The sequence below is a fragment of the Camarhynchus parvulus genome, chromosome 1 (assembly GCF_901933205.1).
Source record: "Camarhynchus parvulus chromosome 1, STF_HiC, whole genome shotgun sequence".
Lineage (NCBI taxonomy): Eukaryota > Metazoa > Chordata > Aves > Passeriformes > Thraupidae > Camarhynchus > Camarhynchus parvulus.
The window spans coordinates 5,778,314-5,802,245 of NC_044571.1; the positions used below are offsets into that span (position 1 = coordinate 5,778,314).

Sequence of the window (23,932 nt, forward strand, 5' to 3'; positions counted from 1 at the left end):
CCGGGATAACACTGGGGTAACACGGGGAGAACACCGCGACAGCACCGGGATAACACTGGGGTAGCAGTGGGACAGTACCGGGACAACACCGGAATAAGACCGGCACAATACTGGGATAACACTGGGACAACACTGCGACAGCACCTGGAGAACACCCTGACAATGCCGGGACAATACCGGGTTGCGGGGAGCTCCAGCCCGGCCCTGCCGTGGTGCCACCGCTGGGGCTGGAGGCTCCAGGGCTGACACCAAGCTGGGAGGGAGGATTGATCTGCTGGAGGGCAGGGAGGCTCTGCAGGGGGATCCGGACAGGCTGGATGGAAGCACTGAGTGGCGGCAGATTCAACAAGGCAAACTGCTGGGTCCTGCACTTGGGGCACAGCAAACTCCTGCAGCTCCAGCCTGTAAAAGAGAGTCTGGAAAGCTGCCCGGAGGAAAAAGACCGGGAGTGCTGGTCAGCAGAGGCTGAACGTGAGCCAGGCGTGCCCAGGTGGCCAAGAAGGCCAATGGCACCGGGCTGGTGTCAGCAATAGTGTGCCCAGCAGGACCAGGACAGTGATTGTGCCTCTCTACGGGGCACAGGTGAAGCCGCACCTCAGGTGCTGTGTCCCGCTCTGGCCCCTCCACCCAGGCTGGACGCGGCTCTCAGTGCCAAGGGCCAGTCCACAGCGTGGTGATCGGACATCGGCTGGCCCCGATGATCTCAGGGGTTCTTTTCCAGCCTTTATTAGTCTGTGATCTGTGGGGTGCTCGGGCCGGTGGAGAGCCCCGGGGGACCCCGGGGGATGCCGCCCGTGGGTCAGCCGGCCCCGGTGGCGCCGATGAGCCCCGAAGTCGGCGATGCCCCGCGCCCATCCCCGCGCTCCGCCTCCCCGCGGTGACGGCAGAGCCCGGCGTCGCTGACGGCATCAGGCACAGCCCGGCGCGGTGTGGGCAGGCCGGGCCGGGAGCGGGGCAGGAGCCGGGCAGGGACGGGGCAGAGACGGGGCCAGGCCGGGCCATGGCTCCCGCGACCGTGCAGCCGCCCGAGGTGCAGTTCGCCCAGCGCTTGGCCGCCAACGAGAAGCGCATCCGAGACCGCGCCCTCAAGAAGCTGCGGGGCTACATCGGCGTGCGGACCCAGCGGCCCGGCGGTACGGACCGGGGCGGACAGGGACCGGGACGGGGACAGGGACAGGGACAGGTACAGGTCCCGATGCCGTGGCGGGGGCAGCGGCGGCCCCGGCGGCCGGACGGCATGGGGACGGAAGGAAGCACCACGTGTGCGCCCTGAGCCCGGCACGCCTCCTCGGGGCTTCCTCTCGGGCTTTTAAAATTTTTTTAAATTTTTTTTATTTTACTTTACTTTTAGCTTTTTTTAATTTTTTGTTGGTTTTTTTTTCACCCATGCATTTCCCCATGTACACGCACATGATGCCCCGGTGCTGCCGCAGCCCCAGCGCCCGGGAGCCGAGGCACTCGTGGGTCCTCTCCGGGCACCGGGGGGGCTCGGGAAGGATCAGCTTGGATCTAGGGAGGGTCTCGCTGGCCTCGAACGAGAGGCCATTAACAAATTATGGCTTGTAATTAGTTATTAACAAATCCGGGATGGGAGCGGGATGGCTCGTGTGCTTTCCTTCCCAAGGAAATGCACTGAAATGATCCAGGCTGGAAACATCCCGGTGTATGCAGCATAAAGTTTCATCTTCTCTTGTTCCTGTGAGGTGATGTCTGTCTGTTTCCATGACTGATGTTCAGGAGCATCGGATGGAATCGGGGAAAGCTAAGTTATAATTAGCAGCTGGTTATAATAAGCCATGGGAAAGCTAAGTTATAATACAGCAGCTGGTTCTGTGTAACCCATTTGGGTTACCTGTTACCTTCACTTCATGGTATCAAAATCTTTTTTCCTATGTTTTTCCAAAAAATTCGACTTGGAGCTGTATATTGGTACCTTAGAACTAAGAGTTCAGTGATATCCCTGGAGTAGGTTTGAAGCTGGCAAGGCCAGTCTGAAGGTCCCTGCACCTGAAACTGTGCACATGTGCACAGTTTCCACATGGATGTGTGTTATTCCTATACCTCATATTACATATAATACATATAATGTAATGTATAATCTATATTTTATGTTTCTTTTATATAAAACATATCTTTTATAAGCTGCTTTATACATTGTTTTATTACCATACATTTAAATTATTGCACATTACATCTATATTTTATATATTAGTATATATTATATATATATTGTGGCTTTGGAGAACCAGCTGAGAGCTGACCCCAAGAACTAAATTGGAGTGCTGGTTGGACCTCCCTGAATTCCTTGAAAAGACTGTGGAGTGAATACAGTTTCTTGCCTTTCCGAGTAGTGTTTGACCCGTTAGCCACATCTGACAGAGGGAAGGACACCTAGAACAGCTTTACAGGGTCAGGCCAGGGAGCCAAACAGGCATTATCCCATTCCTGGCAGTTAACATAGATCTGGGGATTGCCTGGGGACTAGGATGGTGTACATCATGTACCTCCCAGGTACTTTCTATTTTTTAGCTCTGGAGACTTTCTAAGGGGGGGGTGTGTGTTCACTGGTGCTCTGTGCATCTCACTGCCAAGTGCAGATTCCTTGCAGTTTATAGAAGCAGCCACAGGAAGGACAGGGGTGCCCATAACCAAAGGAAAAGGCTCCAGGTTCAGGCACTGCTTTAAAACATCCTTAAACCATCACAGGGAAATTGCTCAGTTGGGCTGTGAACCTTTTGCATGTTAAAATCAGCACACCATGGAATGCAAATGAGTAGGAAACAAGGGTGACTAATTTCCAGAGCTCTCAGATTTACTTGCTGTTAGGTACTATCCAAACTGGTAGTACTGAAACAAAGATTAACTTCTTTGGGCTTGGAGAAAAAGCATGTTCAGGAGAGAGGGGTTTTTTAAAGTTATTTATTAATTAACATTTACAATTTTTATATATATAAAGGATGTACAGTTATTTATTCTTAGCAGTTATTTATTAATTAGCAATTATATTATAATAGATATTATTATACCCATCCAATGTTCTGAGAGAGATTCACACATCAGGCAACCCAGGCAAGGTGCCCTGGCGCGAGGAGTTGGGAATGTGCTGGATTTTGGCAGAAGTGCTGGAGTTCACCTGATGTTCAGGACTGTCAGGTGTTTATTATATAGACAGGACTGCTCTGTGTGGTCTGTGCTAAGGCTGAGGGAGCTTCTTCAGAGAGCCAGAGCTCTTAATTTTCAGCAAGAAGTTAAACTCTGTGCAAGGCATTGAACTACCACATGAATGGATGAAAGAATAGTAAACAGAAATAACTTTTAGTAAAAGAAGGCAGGTTGCTGGAGGGGTTTCTGTCTGACAGAGCTGCACTTAACTTGGGCCTGGATCTGTAAAAGATTTCCATAATTTCCACCGAAATGTGCCTGTGTGGATCTGGTCCGTTGCAATTATCTAGAATAGGAAAAATTGTAACAAATTCAATGATAGCAGTGTCAAAGCAGCCCAACTCCCAGACAGACAGGCTGGCAAGGCTTGCATTATAAAGTAGCTCTGAGTGGTTGTAACACGTTAATCCCAGCTCCCTCAATACACAGAACAGAGTTACTGTGCACAGGGACAGTTACAATTCAAGCCCTAAAGCCAAAATCTTTCTCAGGATACATTTAAGGTATAGAAGGCCTTCAGTTCTGGGCACTGTGGTTGCTAATAAAATGCATTCAGGTTTTAAAGTAACCTTACTTTAGTGGTTTTTATTTGCCAGCTGTGGCTGGGGACAGCACATAAAGTTGAAGAACAGAAAACACAATCTTGAAACTACTCTTTAGAGGCACTAGGATAAGAAAATTGCTCTAATTTTTGGTCAGTCTTATGTCAAATGGACCCTGGACTGCATAGGACGCTTTTAAAAGCCCTGTGTGTATGAAAACCAACCCCATGAAAGTCTGTGTTTTTTTCCCTCAAAGCACAGGAACAGGCTGTCCAGGGCAATGGTGGAGGGATTAAATCCCTGGAGGGATTTAAAAGATGTGTAGATGTGACACTTGGGGACATGGTTTAGTGATGGCCTTGCAGTGATTATCTGAGAGGTCTTTTCCAACCTGAATAATTCTGTGATTCAGTTCTGTGAACTCCTGAGCCACATTTACAGGTAGCAGGTGATGCCTCTGTAGGGTTAATGCTGCCTGTGAGGTTAAAACTGCTTCTTACCACTCAGTATGTCACATACAATTCCCTTAAGAAATGTTATTAATTTTAATATTTCAATGAAGATTAAATCAGTTGATCAATTTGTTTTATCATAACAGTACTGTCAAATCTAAGTGAAATTTATAATTAATGCTTAATATTACTGGACATATTGCTTCCTACATAGCATTTTGCATATTTCCTCACTTCCTTTCTTTTCAAGCAGGCAGGACTAATGTGTCTGCAGATGTTTTTGTCTGAGTGAATTTTGCTTTCAAATGACTTGGTCCAAGGGGAAGGTGCACAATTTAGATCTTGCATTGTGTCTCAGGCTTTTTGACTGGCAGACTCCTGAGACAGTGATCTTTTTAGAGCAAATTTGAGCTTACTGAAGATGATGACCTTTTCAAAGTGATTTTTCATGAGATTGCTTGGGAGTATTTAATAGGCCATAGTTTGAAAATAGCTATAGTAGGTCATTGTAGCTGCATTGTAACAATCTACTGTTACAATTTTACTTCACATAAATTTCCTGATGTAATGAAAAATCCAGTTCTTGAGCAGGTATTAATGGCTTTCCATGCAGTGCATTACTTCTGGAATCTGAAAATATTTTTTGCTGTTAAAATTCAGGTGTTAGCACATCCCAAAACTACCTGTATCAAAAAAAACTTTCATTATACTTGCTCAGGCTCTTTGACTATAAATTTTAATGTAGAAATAAATGTGTTGATTGCTATAAATTTATTCTATCAAAACAAACCTCTAGTAAGGAGTAAAACTATTGGCAGAGTGTGAGACTTTTGTTAAAAACAACAACAAAAATTCATGTTTCTTGTAAAACTATTTCTGATACTCTCATTAAATTTTTTTTTCAGACTTGATGTTAAAAATATGCCGGAGGCATTTATCAGAATTATCTTGGTATTCATCTTACCTGTGATTGCTTTGAAATCTTTGTTGCTTCAGTACAAGGTAGAAGCTTACAGTTTCTATCACTGTTCTATGCCAAATTGCCTTCCAGTTAATGTGCTTACAGTGGCAACCCAGAGAAAATAACGAAAACAAAGAAGAAAGCAGGGAGCAGAGGGAGCTGCATGAAAATATTTTGGTGGAAATGTGTGGGTTTTTTTCCTTTTATTCAGACTTCTTGTGTACTATAGGTGGCTTCAGTCAGGAAGAACTGCTGAAAATATGGAAGGGCCTTTTCTATTGTATGTGGATGCAGGATAAACCTCTGCTTCAGGTATAGTAACTGGGTTTGTATTTGCTTGAGGGGGCCCCTCCAAAATACACTCTAATGACATTTAATAATTTAAAATGGACAAAATTATTGTGGTTTTCCCTTCCCCTGCAACCCATCTGTGGCATGTGCAGGAGAAGAGGTGACTGTAACTCAGTGATCTGAACATCAATAGATCATCTTTGGAGTCACCTTCTGAAGGGCAGGTGTAGCTGTTTACTTTTCAAAAGGAGAGCTAAAATAGATGCCTCATGAAATGTTGACTTTGTGTAACTAAAACAGTAACAGCAGGTTGCCCTTAACTGCAGCCACAACATTTGTGCAGATTTTAGTGTGCGAGTTCCACACTTCCTTTTCCTTTGTTAGTTCAGTAGCACTTCCTGCACTACCAAATTTGTCCCTACTGCATATTTTTGTCAACTTTTACTAGTTTGTCTCCCTGCTTTCCAAAGATACTGGTTCTGGAGTGCCAGCTCTCAGTAACCTCAATTTTCAGATCACTTGTCTGTATGAACAAGGTTTATGTCACACATAGCTCACAGCCCTCCACAGAGACCTGTATGACAGCAGTGCCCTGTAAGTTTTGCATCATTTATTAATTCAAATACATGGGGTTCTTCTCCTCCTAATTTAATTTTGTCTGCTGTCAGAAAGATGGTTTGTGCAGAGATCTGGTAAAATGAACAGGTTTTGTTACCCTTGAAACTTCTCTTCCAGCTGATCTAGTCCCAGTGCAAGGATAACTGCAGTACTAAAGCAGCTGTTGAGAGAATGTTTTTCATTTTGAGAGATGTTTCATGAAATTCACACTTCTTGTTGTTTGCTGGTCATATGTTTAGTGAGGAGACCAAACTCTAAAACATGCTACACTAACTATATTTATTTACTTTTAGGAGGAACTTGCAGCCAATATCTCCCAGCTTATCCACGTGTTTCAGAATACAGAGACTCGTAAGTACTATTTAATTATCTGATGCTTTGTAGGGTGCTTCCCTCTTGGTGGTTCCACTATCACAGTGCCAGAATAAAGACAGACGACAGAGGGGCTGTTTTGGTGGTTCTTTCTTTCCTTTTTGTCCAACTGGTCAGTGTGATTCTATTAAGGGAGACAGGAGCTGAAGGATTTTTCTGTCTGGTGCAGAAGAGTTGTGTGTTCAGTGGGATATAGGTGAGATTTTTGAGGACAGGTAGCAAAACAACCTTGTCCCCTTACTTCTCCATTCTGCATAGACTGTTCTGTGTATTTCCTGCTCAAAACCAGCCTTGTTTCATGAGCTATTAAGCTGCTGGTGTTCAAAATGCTTATGAAATGGAGTACTCAGTCAGTGCCAAAAATGCATGGGTAGAAATGGATGCAGAACAGATATTTTGTATTTTGCTCAAATATGTGCATATAACACATTGTGTGTATATAACACAAAATAGATACATATCTCTTCCTGTAATTAAACTTGCTTTTAAAAGTGGCTGTGTGTCTTTTCTTGCACTGTTCTCAAGTTTAATTGATTATTGCAGCAGTGTCAAGCCTGTCTTCCCACAGCTCTGTCCCTGTCACTAGGAGAATCCTAGGGAGGTGCATCCCTTTCTTGAGACCCTTTCAGTTCAGCAGAAGAGCCCACTGTGCCAGACATGCAGGTGTTTCTCCTTGCTCCCTTGCAGGACACCTGTTCATCCAGACATTTTGGCAGACGATGAACCGGGAGTGGAACGGGATTGACAATCTGCGGCTGGACAAGTACTACATGGTAATTATACCTCTCTGGTGGTGTAATTAATAAGAGGTAATTATACCTCTCTGGGTGGTGTTTTTTCCTAGAAAATGTGTGGTGCTGGCGTGCTGGAAGGCAGCTCTGTCTGCACATGCATTGGTGTGTATTGTGAGAGAAGACAAGGTATCATCTTCTTGACACATTGCAAGGGACGTTTGTTTTAAAGGCTTGCACTCACCACTGCATGAACCTAAAAGCCAGCACAGTTTATATCATGCTCAAGTGCTTTCCCTTCTATCATAGTGATTTTTCTCATTGATTTCTATACTGGAATATAAATACTGTCTCAAATGACACAGTATCAACATCACTTTAGATCAGACTGTTTAAAAACTCTTTTATGACTCTGCACTAGAACCCCAACTTTCCACCAGTAAAATATCCATTGTAGCACATTCAGTAGTCAGAATTCTTTCTATAGGAAACAGAATATTGTAACAGGAACTAAAATCTTAAAAAGCATACCTTTATAAAGAACAAAATCCCATTATCTTCTTTGAAAGAAGTTAATTGCAGGTACATTCACTGATGTTTTTTCTTTCCCAATATCAGCAGGTAGAAGTTATTTCAGTAAGTGAAGTGTTTTGAGCCAGTTGAATGTGGCTGTTTTACATGTGACTGTCTCTTAGTGCAGTTTTCAAGTAAATTAAACTATTATTGTTATCATCTGACCCATATTGTTGTGTCCAGTTTAAGCTGTGGCTTTTCTTAGATTAAGGCAGTACTTAATGAAGAAATCAGGGGTGTGAATCAAGAGGAAGTTGTATAGAAATGACAATGGATTTTTGTGTGTATCATATGAAAATAGTTTGTTGTCCTTTTTGCAGCACCCTTCTGTTGCATTACATGATAGACAATCTGTCAAAACATTCATGTGAGGCAGCTTCCACTTTGTGCTATAGAGGTTGATCAAGAAATCTGTTCATATTTCAGCCACAGTGGCTCCTTTACGTGTTTTCATAAACAACATGTTTAACAGATTTTGTGCTTTGCAGCTGATGCGTCTGATTTTGAGGCAATCCTTTGAAGTGCTGAAAAGAAATGAATGGGATGAGGGGTAAGCAGATTTCTGAATGCTGTTGCATCATAAACAAGTCACCCAATATACCTGCATTCAAATATATTTTCATTTAATAGATTCTTCTTTTTCATAGATGCCACTGTCATGAAGTCTTAATGTTAAAGGCTTATTTGTTCTTCATATCACTTTGTTTAGTAACATAGTAATGTGTTCCATGTCATTAAATTAAATACAGTATTTAATGTATTTCATTTTCTGATGTAGCCAGAAGAGCTATCCATGAAATATCAGCTACAGAGAGACTAGACAGGGAACCTGAATCCCAGAAAATACAGAAAAGGAATTTTTTTGTTTATGGTTTTCTGATTGGCTGTGACTTTTTTTTTAAGTATTTATTTTATTGTGGTTAATCATGGTGACTTCTCTGATAAGACAGAACTCCTTAATTGTAAACTAGCCTCCTGTTTGTTGTAAACATCAGTGGTTTTGGTTGTATTTCTTCCATATTCTATTAAAAGGCAAATAATTGCAGTCATTTGCTCTGTCTAGAGCTCTTGTGCCACTTATAAGCTTGTTGTCTTTAAATTGATGAAGAGATTTAAATCTTTTAATTGAAAGTGCTCGATAACCCAGCGTTAAGGTTATCCTTTCTCTCTTTCACTGTCTGAAATGTGGGATGCACACAGGCACGTTTTTGTGGAAACAGAAAGGAATGCACAGCTAAAGGACATCCCATCCCTGCTGTTCCACCTTAATTTTGCACTGGGTAAATGCCCTCAGGTTGAAGAGATTAAAATGTTCCTTGACAGGAGCAGAAGGTGTGGGAGGAGGTTTGATAAAGCTGAAGCCCTTCTTCCCACACACATGGTCACCCAAACTGATTTCTGACAAGGTTTCTTATGGCTTTGGCCTCCATCTCTCACTGGGAGGAGGCAGTGTGGGAAGAGAGGATCATGATTCCTTTCTTTGCAGAGTGAGGGAGCTCAAGAAGTGCCTTTCCCTCCTGAATGGAGCCAAGAAGCTGCCTAGCATGACTTTCTTCCCTCTTGTCTTTTAAAATGCTTTTGAAGAAATCTGTATTAAAGTAAAACTGAAAGAATGTTTATGGTTTTTCAGTATTTTGAATTCTCTTTGGGACTGGAAATGTTTATTCTGGGCAAAATTGCAGCAGGTCCTAAAGAATGCCAGGGGACAAAACTTGGAATATACAAAACTTCATTTTCCTGAAAGATAGCAATGATAGGCCTCAGGGTAAAAAAAGAAGGGAAAAAATTCAAATTGGGTAGCTGTCCATAACTGTAAAGAAGTGGAGTTTGTTTTCAAGACAAGAGTTTGTTTTCAAGGCAAATGAGGCATGAGCAATTGAATATTAATGTCTTGGGGTTTTTTCCTCTTTATTTCTTTTTCAGTCTAGTTGAACCATTGCTGCAGCTATTAATGAAAGAAGTTATGGACCCAGACAGCAATTCTCCCACTGGGATAAAGTTCCATTTCATTGATATCTATCTGGATGAATTGGCTAAAGTTGGTGCAAAGGAGGTTAGAAAATACTTTGTCATTTTATTCCTGATTTATGTGAACTGTGGCATGAAACATCTTAGAGGAAATGTAATTTTTAGGTTACTTAATTTTTAATGGTTTTAAATATAACAACACTGAGTAAGCATGAAGAAAGTGACTTACTGCAAGTTATGCTTTTGCTTTTGTTCATGTCTTTGACAGTGGGAATATGGTAGTTTCTCCCAAGTTCCTGAGTACTGCTATGCTGCTCCAAATTGAGGTTGGAAAATAGTTATAAAATAGTTAGACTATTCTCATTTCTTTGTTTCAGAGGGGACTCAGTGCAATTTCCCTTGTGTGAGCATGTTTTCCAGTCTTTGCTTTTGCAAAGGCTGACATAAAGCCTGCTCTTGGCTCGTTGTGTAGCACCTAAATAGAGGAGGAAAGTGAGCTTTCACAGTTGTCTCATATTTGCTTATTGTTGTCTGTGCATTGTGCAGTTCACCCCCCACATTCAGATGTTTGTTTTGCTGGTGACATCTGTCTTGTTCTGCTGTGTGTTGCTGTGACAGTTAATTGATGGCCCTTAATTTTGGCTGCTCTTCCAGTGGGGCAGAGTTTTGCAGCAGCAAAGCCAAGGAGCATCTCTCCTGTCCCTCCACCCTTCCTGCTGCCCCACGTTCATCCCAGACTCCTCCTCAGTTCCCTCCCCTTGTCTCTGGCCTCTTGATACGTCTCTGATACTGATGGACAAAGCTGTCAGCACTTTTCCATTCCTATTCCTTGCAGTCTGTATTCACACCAATCCTGCCTGCAGGTTTTGAGGTTCTGGATTGTGGATCAAGAGAGAGATGAAGTCTGCACCAGAGAACTGGAGCCCAAATAATTTCTGCAGCTGCACAGTCACACAGCTGTAGTTAAGCCACTCACTGGAAGCCTGGAGAGGGGAGCAAGTCCCCTAGACTATATGAAATCACAGATGATGCTCATAAATTGGATTTTGAAGGGAAGAGTCTTTATCTTTAGCTCTGTTGTAGCTGAGAGGGTTTTGGTGCAAGCAGCCCAGTTAAGAGAAGCCCAAATCCTATTCTTGTCTGCTACAGACCTTTGGGAAAGTACACAAAATTATTTAAGCTTTCTCTGCCTCATGGTTCCTTATCTAAAGTAAGAAGCTTTGTTGTATTTCTGCACTCAGCAGAATAAAGTCTGCAAGGCAGTCAGTGTTTTGATAATACTTCCAGGGAATATCTGGAAGTTAGTGGTAACAAAAAGGCCCTGGATACCTCTGCCAGTTGGAATTAGATAATATGCTGAAAGACTGTTAAAGAAGATCCCCCAATTCCAATTCCTGTACAAACACCAATATTCAAGGAATTTCAGTGTACACATGCAGTATTTTCTGTACTCACATTTTTTTTCTTTCCAATCAAACAGCTCACAGCAGACCAGAATCTCAAGTTCATTGAACCTTTCTGCAAAATTGCTGCCAAATCAAAGGAGTAAGTTTGATGAAAGAATAAATATTTTTTAAGAATTAAGAAACTCTGAATATGGTAATAAATGGATCAAAGAATCATAATTTCAGAATATGGAGAAAGAAGGGTATTTTTACCAGCAATGTGCACAGTCATATGAAGACAACTTGTGTTTATCAAAGCCATAGATAGTCTCCATGGATTTATAAGAACTATATCAACCTTTGTTGGTTAATGTGTCCAGTTATTTTAATTTTTTTAATGCATAGAGCAGCTGAGCTGCTTCTTTGCAGTGTAATACAGGTCAGCATATAAAGAGTGAGATTTGAGAGGGGCACATTAGCAGGACACTGCTTGGATTAAAGGATTTCTGTTAAGGGAGTAACAGGTTCACTTTCATCATCTGAAGAGCTTTGTCTTCTTCCACATTCTTTCTCATCCATTTTTGCTCAAATTCCCACTTTTTTAACCTGGGAGGGAGGGTGTTTGTGGTCTGCCTGTGGGCTCACCCTGCTCTCTGTGACAGTCGGCGTGTGCTCCACGCTGTGGCCACCGGTGTCTTTGAGATGATCGTGGACCAGTCCCCCTTCGCCATCGAGGACCTGATGAAAGAGCTGGGTACCAACAGTGACGAGGAGAATGTTTCTGAAGAAGGCAAACAGGAAGATGAAGAGATGCTTAAAACCAAAGGTAAGGAGGAAGCTCTAAATTGCCCTGGTAAGAGTTGCTAGGAAACAGGTTTCAGGAAACCTGTTTCCTGAAAATACATTTCTGCTCTGAACCAATCAAACACGTGTTCAGGGTGATGTAAGGGTTATTGTGTTTTCCTGTCTTCCCTTCAGATTTGCTTAATAAAGCTTGTTCTTTTGGAGTCCCTTATCTCAGACAAAATATTAATATTCAGTCTTTTTTCTATAATAGGAGACAGATCTCCGTCAAGAATATCAGCACAGAATGCTGAAAACACAGAGGATATCAATGAAAATGCTGATGATGGGATCGGGGCTGTTCTTCAGGTTTGTGGCTCTTTTGCTCTGTTACTCTGGTCTCTTTTTTTCCCCATCCCTTTCAAGAGGTGCAGAAGTAAGGGGTGTTAATGGATAAACATGTTAGAAAATTTTAGCCTCTTGATTTATTGTAAGGTGGTATTTATGTAATGTGTGTTCTGTGAGTGGTAGTAAAATAAATCCATGTTTAAATTCCTCTTTCCTCTCTCCCATACCTTCTGTTTTCTGCTCCTCCCTTCCTGTTTCAAGAGTTAAAAAATGTGTGTGCTAAAAGCCAAGTCAGTGAGGGTGGGGAAGCAATCAGCCTAATTTTGATTGAACATGGATGATGGGATACATAGGAGAGAGGGTTATATGTTACAATTTGGGTTTTCTAAACCCAGGGCCAGTGCAGTGTAGTGATTCCGACAGATCCTCCCATCAAACACACTTGCAGGTGGATACCCTTCGTGTATCTGTGGCTTTTAAACAAGAATTAGGACATGGCACGCTTTAAATCTGATATTTAATGAAATATTTATGGGAGTTTTGAAGTGGGTTGGCTTCTCTCTTGAGTAAGAAATCAGGTTAGGAATGTCTGAGAAGTTCAGCTGTTCTGTTAATGAAGCAGCCATCTGTACAAGTCAGTGTGTGAAGGGGGCGTAAATTTCAACAGAGGAAAACATTTGGGTTTAAAGGAGGTGTCTGTTTCAAGATGTGTATCTTTACAAGTTACCTATTGAACTTAATACTTGATATATTTGTAACACGAGTTGCACCGGGTTATCTTGCATGGATAAACTAAGAACAGCTGTGTTGTACTTTCCTCCAACAGTTTGATTACAAGGCTGTTGCTGACAAAATCTTCGAATTTGCAAGCAAGAAAAATACACCTTCCGTGAACAGAAAGCGGCTGTACAAGCTGGTCAAAAAGTGAGTTCTGCTGAAATACACCTTGTCCTAAGCTACTTTGGTTTTCTTTCTGCCCAACCTGTCTTGTCCTGACACCACTGTCATGCTGTTCCTCATTGGTACCAGCCAGCTGCAGCCAGCTGGGGTTTATCTGCACAGTGTGGGTTTGAACTGCAAGATGTGACATCAGCTTGGGTGTGATACAAGGGACAGATGCAGGAAAAGTATTAAATTGTTGTTTTCTCAATACTTTCAGTGATTTAGTTTGAGTAGGGGTGTTACTGTGGCAGATCTCTTCTGGAGTTTGTAACTTCCTATGCAAAAAGATGTTATTCCTGTTCTGACAAAACCATAGTAAGTGCAGTGATGCTGTTCTGCTAGTGTTATTATTGGTACTGATTGTGTAATAATGTTTTGGTTTTTCTTTTCTCCCTTCCTCTCACCTGCAGGTTCCAGGACTTAGCAGAAGGTAAGGACTGAGCAGCTGATAGAAACAGTAGTCTCTGTCTTTATTTTCCATTAAATTAAATATAATGTTCCCATACAATATGTATTAGAATTATTTTTTCCTATTTTTTAATGTGCATTTCAAGAATATTATATTGGGGGGTTTGTGGGTTTTTAAAATCTCATTAAGACATATTACACATATATTGGAGATGGCCAAATTCCTTTCACAATTTGAGCAACCCTGTACTTTTTCCTTAAATGAAAGATGATTATTTTTGCTTAAGCAAATAGGAGTGGGTTATATGTTTTTCTTTAAGGTTGGGTGGGGAAAAAGGAGTTGTTTTTTCTTTCTGTGAGAGTTATGCTGTATATGAACAGCGTAACTATTCATAGAAGCAGGACTCTCAGTTTTCTGATACCTTATCCTTCCTCAACAGGAATCTTCCCCCAAGACATTCCTGAAGAAGTTTCTACAGATGAAGATGATGATGATGAATCTGGCAGGCGAAAGAGAAAGAAAAAAGCTGTCAAGCCTTGGCAGCAAAAAGAGCTGGAAAAAGTAGAAGGTAAGGCAAGATCAATATTTGGGAGAGAGACAATCTGCAGTGACTTGTGCAGTTTGGCAAAGTGTCAGATAAAAGCTGTTCTGAGGAAGGCAACACTATTGTTCAGGATGTGCTGATTTGTATCCTGTTGTGATGAAGGTTAAATGTGAAATTAAGTTCTCTTTGAAAGTGAGAGGATTTCTCTTCCTAATTCTGAGGCAAGCATCACCTCAAAAACTTCAGTCAAAAGCAGAACTGAAAGCAGCTGTTTGCATTGCTCCAGTAAGAAAGCAGAAACATCTTAAAACAGGATGAGTGTTAGAATATAAGAATTTGGGGATATTGAAATACATAACCCCTGAGTTGCTCTTCTGATGGGCTTAACAGGTGGGTAATAATAACTCTTTATAGGGGTGTTGCTATGAAAAATAGAGTTGCCACAGGGAATGGTTTAGATCTTACCTGTGACAAGGCAAAATTAGCAAAATATTAATTAGGCCAGACGTCATCAGGCTGCAGTGTCCTGAGCAGCTGTAACAGTAAAACTGTGCAGGCTGATAACAGGAAAATGGTGCACCTATTTTAAAAGCAAAGAACAAAAATAGAATAGAATTCAGTTGTTGTAAGTGCCTTTGTGTTTCACATGTGTGTTATGGCATTCTTTTTGGGATGGATTTAGAGGATAAAGAAGACCTGTCAAGTGGGAAGGTGCCATCAGTTCCCCAGAGGAAGAGGAAAAAAAGGAAGAAGAGGGACAGCACAAGTGCTGATTCTGGAACAGCTGATGGAAATTGTGAGGAGGGAAAAGCTGAAACATCTGGATCCAATGCTTCTAGCCAGGAAAAGGTGCCAGAAAATAAAAAGGAGAGGAAGAGAAAAAAATTGCTAGTAAATGAGGCCAGTGAGACCACAGATGTAGCAACTGATACCAGAGAAAATCACAATATCTGTGTGCAGAACAGCCTGACTGACACAGAACAGAGTAAAAAGAGTCAGCTGAAGAAAATGAATCCAAAAGTGCAGAATGTTCCTGCAAAACCAGCGTGTCAGAATGGACCAGCCGCTGCCAGTGCAGCAGAGGATGTCAGCCCTTCTGTCACTCTGTTACCTCCTAAGGCTGTGAAAAAGAAGCAGAAAGCAGGGGCTGTGCTGGTGAATGGGGATCCCCCTGTGCAGCAAACTGACCTGAAACCTAGCAAGGAGGGCTTGCTGGGGACCCTGCCAAGAAAGGCAGGGGCTGAATCTGCACCCTCCAGAAAGGTCACACTGAAGACAAAGACGAAGTTAGTTGGTTTGGAAGGGATGAAAGTCTCCAGTCAAAATGCAGCAACTCTGAAAAAGAAGAGAAAAGTGAAAGAGGTGCTAAACTCTGTCGAAGCCAATGGAGTTCTGGAGACTGTATGCAAGAAAAACAGGAAGGTGGTATGTACCTCTCATTTTTTTTTCTGCCTGCTTCAGGAACTGCCAGACTCATTTTCTGATCTGGCTTTGGCTTTCTGAGCATGGGGCTGCATGGGCTGCTTGCTGATGTCATCATGCATTGTCACCAAAAAAGAACTTGATTCCCCAGAAATCCACACACTGCTATAGTGTCACACCCTCCTGTACAATGACACTAAATCCTGTGCCAGCCACTCAGCTGGAAGAACCCATCTAGCTGAAAAATGGGATGTTAGGGGCAAGATGGGACTGTCTTTTTTTGTGTTTTTTCCTTTGGTCCTTGGGTTAATGATTCTTTTGCATTGGGTCTCTGTTTGAGCTTTACAGCATGCTCACAAAGGGTGTCATATTTTGGCAAAACAGTGAGAAGTGGGAAGATGGAACATCCCTTCTGCAGCTGCAGCAGCTGCAGACTAGATTAGGATCAGCTCCTTGTGAAACTGCCCACAGCAATTCCAGGAGTGGCTTCTTCTGCTTGCTCACTGCTCCATCTTAAAAAAAACAATAGCACTGTTTGGGGAAAGGATTTGGGAAAGAGAATAGACACTGGAACATTGGAATAGAGAATATGACACTGTGACCTTTAATGGCTGTGTGATCACATGTATGAATGGTCCAGTTTTTATAAACACAACACTGTGTTTGTTCACTAGGAAGGTCTGATGACTTCTTCTTCAAAATTTATGCCTTGCAGTTTGGGAATAACCAATTTTTTTGACCTCTCTACCTTCACCCCCATTTTCTTCTTTGTAATAGGTAGAATAGTGTTGATTTTTCTAAATGATTTGAAAGTCAGAAAGCATTTTGCACTGTATAGTTTTGATAGTAGCTAAGAAAGAGAGTGCAGGTGTTCTTTCCTCTCCTGCTACTGAAGTTCTTTTTAACTGCTCATTTCCCATGTGCATATTCACTCTAAGACATTCAGGAGTTTAGTTACATTCTTGGAAGTGTTGCTGACAGTCTCACTTTGGTGGAAAAAAATTCATAGAGCACAGATGAGATTATGAGTACAAAAAAGAGTTAAAGCTTCATGTTTTGAGCCTATGAGCTCACTTCTGTTTGACTTATGTTTAAACCTGTAGGATTAGTTAAGTGGTGCAGCCTTGTATATGGAGATAGAGCTACTCAGTCCTTCACAGGAGAAAAAATTCATATTGAAACTTTGCTTAAATAGTAGTAAAATAACTGGCATTTTCTGTTTTTTGGTGATGAAGTGCTGAGTGGGAAGAGCCAAAAGGTTTCTCTCTCTCCCCACTATTCAGACTGCATTTCTCTCACTGTGGGGCTTCCAAAGTAGGAACCATTGGCTTTGCCTCCTACCTCAATATTCCATGTTTCACACCTGTGTTTTCTTTGCCTATAAAAGTTTAATTTGTAAGAAAATATGATTACGACACCCTCATCTGTTTCTGTGAGAGTTTGCTGCAGGTGACCAACAGGTTCCAAGACCTGTGATAGATTCAAGATGAGAAGTTCCTGCAGACTTCATGGGAGGGAGTTGTTGGCAGAACTTAGTGTAGGCACTGAGGGAAAGGCAGCAGCACAACCCCAGCACTGGCCTGTTGGCTGGCAAGGCGTGGGTCACTCTTCATGTGGAATTCCAAAGAAATTATGGCATTTGCTTTTTCTTGCTCAGTCCACATGATTGTGTGAGTGTGTGTGTTAAAAGAGATGGAGACAAGGAAAGGTACTTGGAATTTGAGTCAGGAGGAGAGGGAGAATACTGATGGAAGAAAGAAGAGATCAGGGTAGAGCTTAAAATGTACAAATGCAGAGGAAATTAAGCTTTGCTAATTTTGTTTTCATTGCTTGAGAAATAACATGTTGTTTTCTTTCCTTGTTTTAGTTATGCAATCCTGGCCTTGTGCCCAGAAATGAGGGGCATGTTTTGATTCTTGATTTCAAGGACAACACACACCTCCAGAGAGTTAGCTTCAAATATTCAGAGGAAAGAGGAGGAGGAGAAGGGGAAAAAAGCCAGACGAGATCAGCATTATTTCAGACTTGTCTCCACAATTCAGAAAAGGAGAATTCTTGTGGTTTTTCCTTTTATTTGAAGCAGAAGTGATTTTCAGATCAGGAGGCCATATCTGCTGTACATTTTCCACAGTTTGTCAGTGAATACCTTTGGAATTCCATGTCTGTAGGTTGATGAGAAGCATTACTGAACTTCTTCTCACCACAGTCCACAGACAGGTTAGAAAGCTCTGCCAGTGCAAGTCCTAAGAATTGCCTTGTACTGGAGACAAGAATTGCTTTGAATACCGTAAAAGTACGAATTCTAGTCAGCAAACCAGTAGCACTACACAATAGCTGAATTTCTGAAAGTGTAGTCAGATTTCATACTCCATTTTTTTCTTCAGAGTTTTCATCTTAGCCCAAAGCTGTGTTTGTTCATTAGTTACATACCTTATTCATCCAGGGGTACCACAGAAGAGTTTTGGCTTATGGTGAAGGAAAAAAATGATCACTTGTGTGTAGGAGAGATGCATCAGTTGCAAAGTATCCTCATGCACATGGAGAAAACGTGTTTGTTTGCACTCTGCTGGGCTTGGCAGATCCATTACAAATTCTTCCTTTTGTGCTTTGCAATGACTTTCCTGTTTCTGCACAGAGCTTGCCTTAAACTTCTGCTTTCAGTCATGCTAATTGCAAAATTACCTGCTGGGAGCTAAACATGGTGATAGACTGATGTGAGTGTGTGGTCAGCACTGGTCACAGCACTAGGTATTAGCTAATACAGAACTTTGTACTGAAGCATTTTTCCCTTTCCCTCCTTGACAGGAAAGCACTGCTGCTCTGTCACCGTTAAAGAAAAAGAAAGCGAAACCAGGAAGTGATTTTGTAAAATTTGAAAAATCAACTGTACCAAAGGCAGTGTTCTTCAGGAAAGCCAGAAGCACCATCTCTTCCCCCAGGACACCCATGCAGGTGAGGTGATCTCACAAAGCGCAGCTGAGTCTGGGAACAAATGTCTTCCCAAGCGTGCTCCTCATCACTTGTGATGTCTTTTCCACTCCCTGTTAGTCTCCTAACATGAGCAGATATAACTGGAAATGCTGATGCTGTAGACAGAGTCACACATGGCTCCAGAGTTTCAGAAAATGAGTTAGAAATGTCTCTGAAATCTCTTCTTCCCTCCCCTCTGCTTTCGGCCTTCATGTTGAACACACACCATTCTGAATCTGCTTATTTCACAAGAAAGCAAAAACAAACTGATTTCAGTCTCACAAAGGGACTTTAAGCCTCCATTTCTTGTTTGTGGAAAGTGGCAACAGTGCAGGGCTTCAAAAGTCTGCCCTCTTCTCTAGACCTTTTTAACATTTAAAGCTTTTCAAGTCCTCCTAGCAGTTTGAAGCCCGAGTGCAGTGGGGCCAGTCTGTTTAACACACAAATATCTTCTTGTTTGTTGATGACTTACATAATGACATTAAGGAGAGTATGTGATTTCTGCACAAATGGAATATGTTTGCTTTTGGCTAGGAAAACAGTGCTGTATTAGCAGCAGTAGTGCCAGAGGACTGGGGCAATTCTAAGCAAAATGAAGGAAGTAGGCTGTTTTACATCAGTGGGTGCAAATGAAAGAACTCAAAGCATTGCCACAAAAATCTTATTTTGTTTTATGTCTTTATTTTGCTTTATAGCTGAACAAACTGCAGACACCTGGCTCCAAAAGAGTCACGTTTGGCTTGAATAAAAACATGACTGCAGGTGAGTCTGATGTGTGTGTTGTGTGTCCAGAGTCTCTCTGGTAACTGAGGAATGGGGAAGTGATAAACACTCACACACCTGTGGGACACCTCTAAAACAGGATGGTTCTGTTCCTGTCTCAATATTTGTGTTTAGTTTACAAACCCTCCTCAAGTTCCTTCCCAGAGGAGATGGTAAAGTTTAGGACATTGAGCCCTGCAGCTAGACCTGAGCAATTCCAGGGTGCTGCATTAGTGACCTGCAGGAGGAGCCTCATGGGTGGAAAACTGCAGCACGGTGCTGAACTTACCTTCCCTGAGCTGCCTATGTGCAGAGCTCCTCTGGAAACACCTGCACTTCACAGTCTTCATTGCTCACTTCTGTTTCCCAAGGCAAATATGCTGACATGCTGATAAAATCTGACTTTGTAGTAGCAAAGTTTGCTTTTTATTTTGGCTGCTTGTGGCTTATGAATGATCATGAGTAGATAAAGGTCACTTCCCTTCTGTAAGCAGGTGGTATTTTCCCTGTTAAATAAATGTCTTGCTCCATAGCATACAATTATATTCCATGTATTCATTTAGCTACTTTTTAACTCCCTGAAGTGTGCAAAAGGTCAAGTTCAAATTGAGAACAGTGTATTTAGGTAAATGTCTTCATGTTAATATAACACAGCTGAACAAAATGAAAAATAAGTGCCTCCCTGCTGGCTGAGGGGATGGCCAGGAGTCTCTGGAGCTGTTCAGCAGTCAGAGTAGAGACACTGCTTACCCACTGGCATCTTTTAAAGTGCAGTGAGGTGTTTTTCAGGCTAGCTGGAACTCTTGTGTCTGAGGAAAAGGCCCAGGGTCTCTGGTGCTCTATGGAACCATGGGGAGGGTTCACAGTGGATAGCAGCAGACCCTATTCCCCAAGGGGTGTCACTGTCATATTTTCTGAAAAATCCTTTTGCTGAGGATTTTTCTCCTGAGAAGCTGAGAACCGTCAGAGAAAAATGAAAATCATAATTATCTGATTGCTTCTCCTGTGTTTGGCTGCTTTGGAATGTGGTTGGAGATTGTTTATCTTAACAGGTGGTTGTTTGATTGGTTTCATGTGAATTGTTTTGACTTAATGACTAATCACCATCAGCTGTGTCGGGACTCGAAGCAGTCACAAGTTTTCATTATCATTCTCTGTATCCTTTCTCTCTTCTTTAGTATAGCTTTAGTATAACATTCTTTAATATAATATAATACCATAAAATAATAAATTAGCCTTCTAAGAACATAAAGTCAGATTCATCAATTCCTCCTTCATACTGGGGACCCCAAGAATACCACAGAGGGGCTCTGCTGAGAGATGGGCTTCACCACCATCTCTTTTCTCTGTCAAGGCTACTGAGGCCTGCTGGGCTTGAGGATCTAACTTAGTTTTCTAGGGCTGGGAAATTCCGCAGCTGACTGACAGGCGCAGTTATTCCAGGGGTTGCATTTCTTTGTAACTTGTTGGCTTGTTTTTCAACAGAATTCAAAAAGACTGACAAAAGTATATTGGTGAGCCCAGAAGGACCCTCCCGTGTGGCTTTCAATCCTGAACAGAAACCTCGTCATGGGGTGCTGAAGTCACCCACAGTGACCCCAGCAAAAGAACCCCAAATGAAGAGACCATTTACTATGTCAGCTAAGAAGAGACCAGCTGCTGTGGACTTCTTTTAAACCAACAAATGTGGCCTACTTTTGTACAGGACATTTTGCTAACCTAGAATGTTCTCTGGACGTATTTTGAACTTCTTTATTTTTTTAAGTTAATACAAATTGTATATACAAAATTCTGATTATGACCTGGGTCATTGCTATTTTGAAACCACTTCAGCTCTACCTTGAAATACTTGTTTTGTCTTTTTACAGAAAAGAAACAAAACCCAATCTGTGCTCAGGTTTGGTCTACAAAAAGTGTGGTCTCTGCCCATGTCATTCCCAAGAGACTTGTCCATTTAATTAAGGAATGTTCAGGGTTTGATTGTTCCACAGATTTTTTTTTTGAGCCAGTGTAAGACAACTTGCACTTCATGCTGTTAAACTGTCTTTCATTAGACAGAGTTTAAATTGGAAAAAGGCAATGCAAATTTTAAGCCTACTTGGTCATGTATTTTAAAATTCTACTCTGTCGTTTATCATGTGTCACCCCTGGCATCCTGTTAATTCTTCTGGAAATAATGATTACCTTGTGTGTCTGTTTAATAACAGCTGGACTTGGGTAGCTTTGCAGCTAGCAAGAGAGCTTTCCCTGGGATAAGAAACCCTTAGCTGTTGCTCAAGTGGTCACTGGTGCAAATAGACCTTCACAGCTGGTTGCCTGCTGAGTGGGGGACAAGTCACCCCATTGTTTTCAGTCATGCAAGTGCCAAAGCTGGCTTGAGCCTGTCACACTGTGAGCTGGCTCCTTCTCTTCACTGAACTGAAATTCATGCAGGAGAAATCTTTGATATTTCCTGGTCTTCCCCCAGCCCCCTCTGCTGCCTTTCCTGAAGGTCTGACAGGACTCCTGGGTTTCTGCTTTAGCAGCTGGTGCCACCACATTGAGCCAGAACTCGGCCCTCATTCAGTGCATGAACTCTGCCTGGACTGAAGTGAGCTAGATGGGTGTAGTGCATCTTTGGGTAGGACACATCTCTCTGAAAGCTTTGTACCTCTCAGCACAGGGTGAAACTTTACAGCCCATGCAGCTTGGTTTTGGTTTTGATGTAGAATCAGATGTCCACTTGGCATTTCTTGGAGTTCAGTTTTTATTTGGATATTTTATTACTACTCTGCGTGTTTTGTTTTAAATTTGCTTCTTTGGTAAAGATTGAGGTGCATTGCTGCAAGAGATCATTTATGTCATCTGAATGAGAACAGTGAGGAGGGGAAGAGTAAATTAAAATAAAACCTTTTTTGATACAATTGGAAGATTTGAAATCTTTCTTTGGAAATTTTCCTTATGTGAATGAGGCAAAGGCTTTGCAGCAGCTCTCTACAGTAGAGCTCAGCTTGGAAGCACAGCCTGGTGCCAGAGCAAAGCTCTGAAGTTTATGAAGCTTCACACCAGTTATTCCTGTGATCCTGTAAGAGAGAGGGTGAACCTGCTTCAATACCTTGTCTTAGGATAACTGGATTATCAGTTAAATAAACTGATAAATGTTTATTTAGCTACTTCAGCCAGCAGAAGTACATTTTGTGACATATTTGCATACTTCAGTGCTGGTTTTTACCAGTCCTCTGCCAGATTACTCCTCATAAGCAACAGTATTGAAACTGTTCTTTAGTACCTCATCTACAATTGCTTCAAAATAGTGGGGTACTCCCAGATGGCTGGTTGGTCTCAGCTGCTCAATTCTAATCCGTCCCAGTTCTCTCACTGAGTTTGTGACAGTCCATGGTTTGTGGTACTGCCAGAAATGAATTTTGCTCTTGTCTTTTTCCATGTACAGTGAAGGACTGAATTTAATTTGGTTTTGGTATTGGTCTAGGCTGTAGCTCTTTCTGTGATCAATAAAGAACTCTGGAGAATACATTGATAAATGAATGATATTCATTTATGCAAGTATTGTTCATTTATGTTTAAAAAAAAACCATTGTATATTAGCATAATGGATTTTATTGACAAGATGATGGTAAGTAGGGTGTAACAGCCTGTTCAATATGTTGTACTGTTACTTTGTCCTGTGAGTGAAAAGTCTCCTGTGGAATATGCATAAAACCATTTGTATGTGCATGGCTGTGAATGCTTCAGGTTGGAGATGCCACATTCCTCCAAGGATAGAGATGCAAACAATCACTTGGTGGATCTGGTGTGCACAGAAAAATCCAGGATCCAGACACATTGGGGGTTTGGTTTGGTTTTAATACATATAACTTATTATGGAAATATATTGATTGTCTGGGTCTTTTTCTGTTGATTGGAGATCCACTGAACTGTTGTTTGTCCAACTATTTTGTTGCCCACAGTGTTAAACGGAGAGGGCAGAAATGGCAGTCAAGTTTTTATCTAAAATTTTAGTGATGTGGTTCCTTGTTGCAATGCATCCATAATCCATCTGTGCCATGAAACTGGTGCAGTGTTTTGTAAATATACCTGTGAGGTGGGTATTGTCTTTAGTGGTGTCTGGAATTTCATTCAGGAGAACTTTACAAACAAAACCCTACCACTGTCAATGCAGTTTATTCAGCATTGTTGGGTTACATTTGAATATATTACCCAAATTATTTGGATAGTGACAATGCCAATAAGCATTGAAGACAAAAAAAAAAAAGAAATGTAACTCACAATATCCACTGCATGGACACAATGGTACTCTGAGGAGAGGTGTATTGGTAAGAAAAGAGAAAGAAAGAAAAACTCAGCTGACCTGTTTGATGTCACTTCATGGGGTTTTTTTTTCAGTGTTCTTCCAGCTCCCTAGCTGCCAGCCATGCTCTGAGTCAAAAATAATGTGGCCTAACTTTCAAAGGGCAGTGTTTTTTAATGATTGTATTTTTGTTACAAATCTGATCAACTTTGTCAAGCTCTAATAGTTTTTAATTCTTCATAGCTTCAAGAGTACTCAAAAGCACAGAATTAATTCAGCAAGGCAAAAAGTTGAAATTCTGTTTCAATTATTGGATATGCAAGATCTCTTACAGTCAGTCTGTCAAAGCTGTGTGACTTGGAAAGTACCCAGTGCCCTTTGTCATGAATTACCTGCTCTGAGATTTCAT

The 23,932-nt window shown here is 41.7% G+C and overlaps 1 protein-coding gene across 1 annotated transcript; it reads left to right on the forward strand.

Moving 5' to 3' along the window:
* Positions 1-810: 810 nt before the first annotated feature.
* On the forward strand, positions 811-20,911 carry RRP1B (ribosomal RNA processing 1B). The gene is made up of 16 exons (XM_030955170.1): positions 811-1,133; positions 5,347-5,429; positions 6,320-6,377; positions 7,086-7,171; positions 8,191-8,252; positions 9,626-9,755; positions 11,151-11,215; positions 11,718-11,881; positions 12,113-12,207; positions 13,013-13,110; positions 13,539-13,558; positions 13,977-14,105; positions 14,764-15,506; positions 18,309-18,455; positions 19,169-19,235; positions 20,721-20,911. The coding sequence occupies exons 1-16, from the start codon at positions 1,001-1,003 to the stop codon at positions 20,909-20,911; spliced, it is 2,271 nt and encodes a 756-aa protein (XP_030811030.1). The 5' UTR covers positions 811-1,000.
* The last annotated feature ends 3,021 nt before the right edge of the window (positions 20,912-23,932 follow it).

Bases quoted from the DNA above. Each gene is read 5' to 3' on its own strand.
- RRP1B (XM_030955170.1), top strand. From the start codon at position 1,001: ATGGCTCCCGCGACCGTGCAGCCGCCCGAGGTGCAGTTCGCCCAGCGC. The intron at 11,882-12,112 runs GTAAGGAGGAAG...TTTCTATAATAG, and splicing joins AGAGATGCTTAAAACCAAAG to GAGACAGATCTCCGTCAAGA. The intron at 12,208-13,012 runs GTTTGTGGCTCT...TTCCTCCAACAG, and splicing joins GGATCGGGGCTGTTCTTCAG to TTTGATTACAAGGCTGTTGC.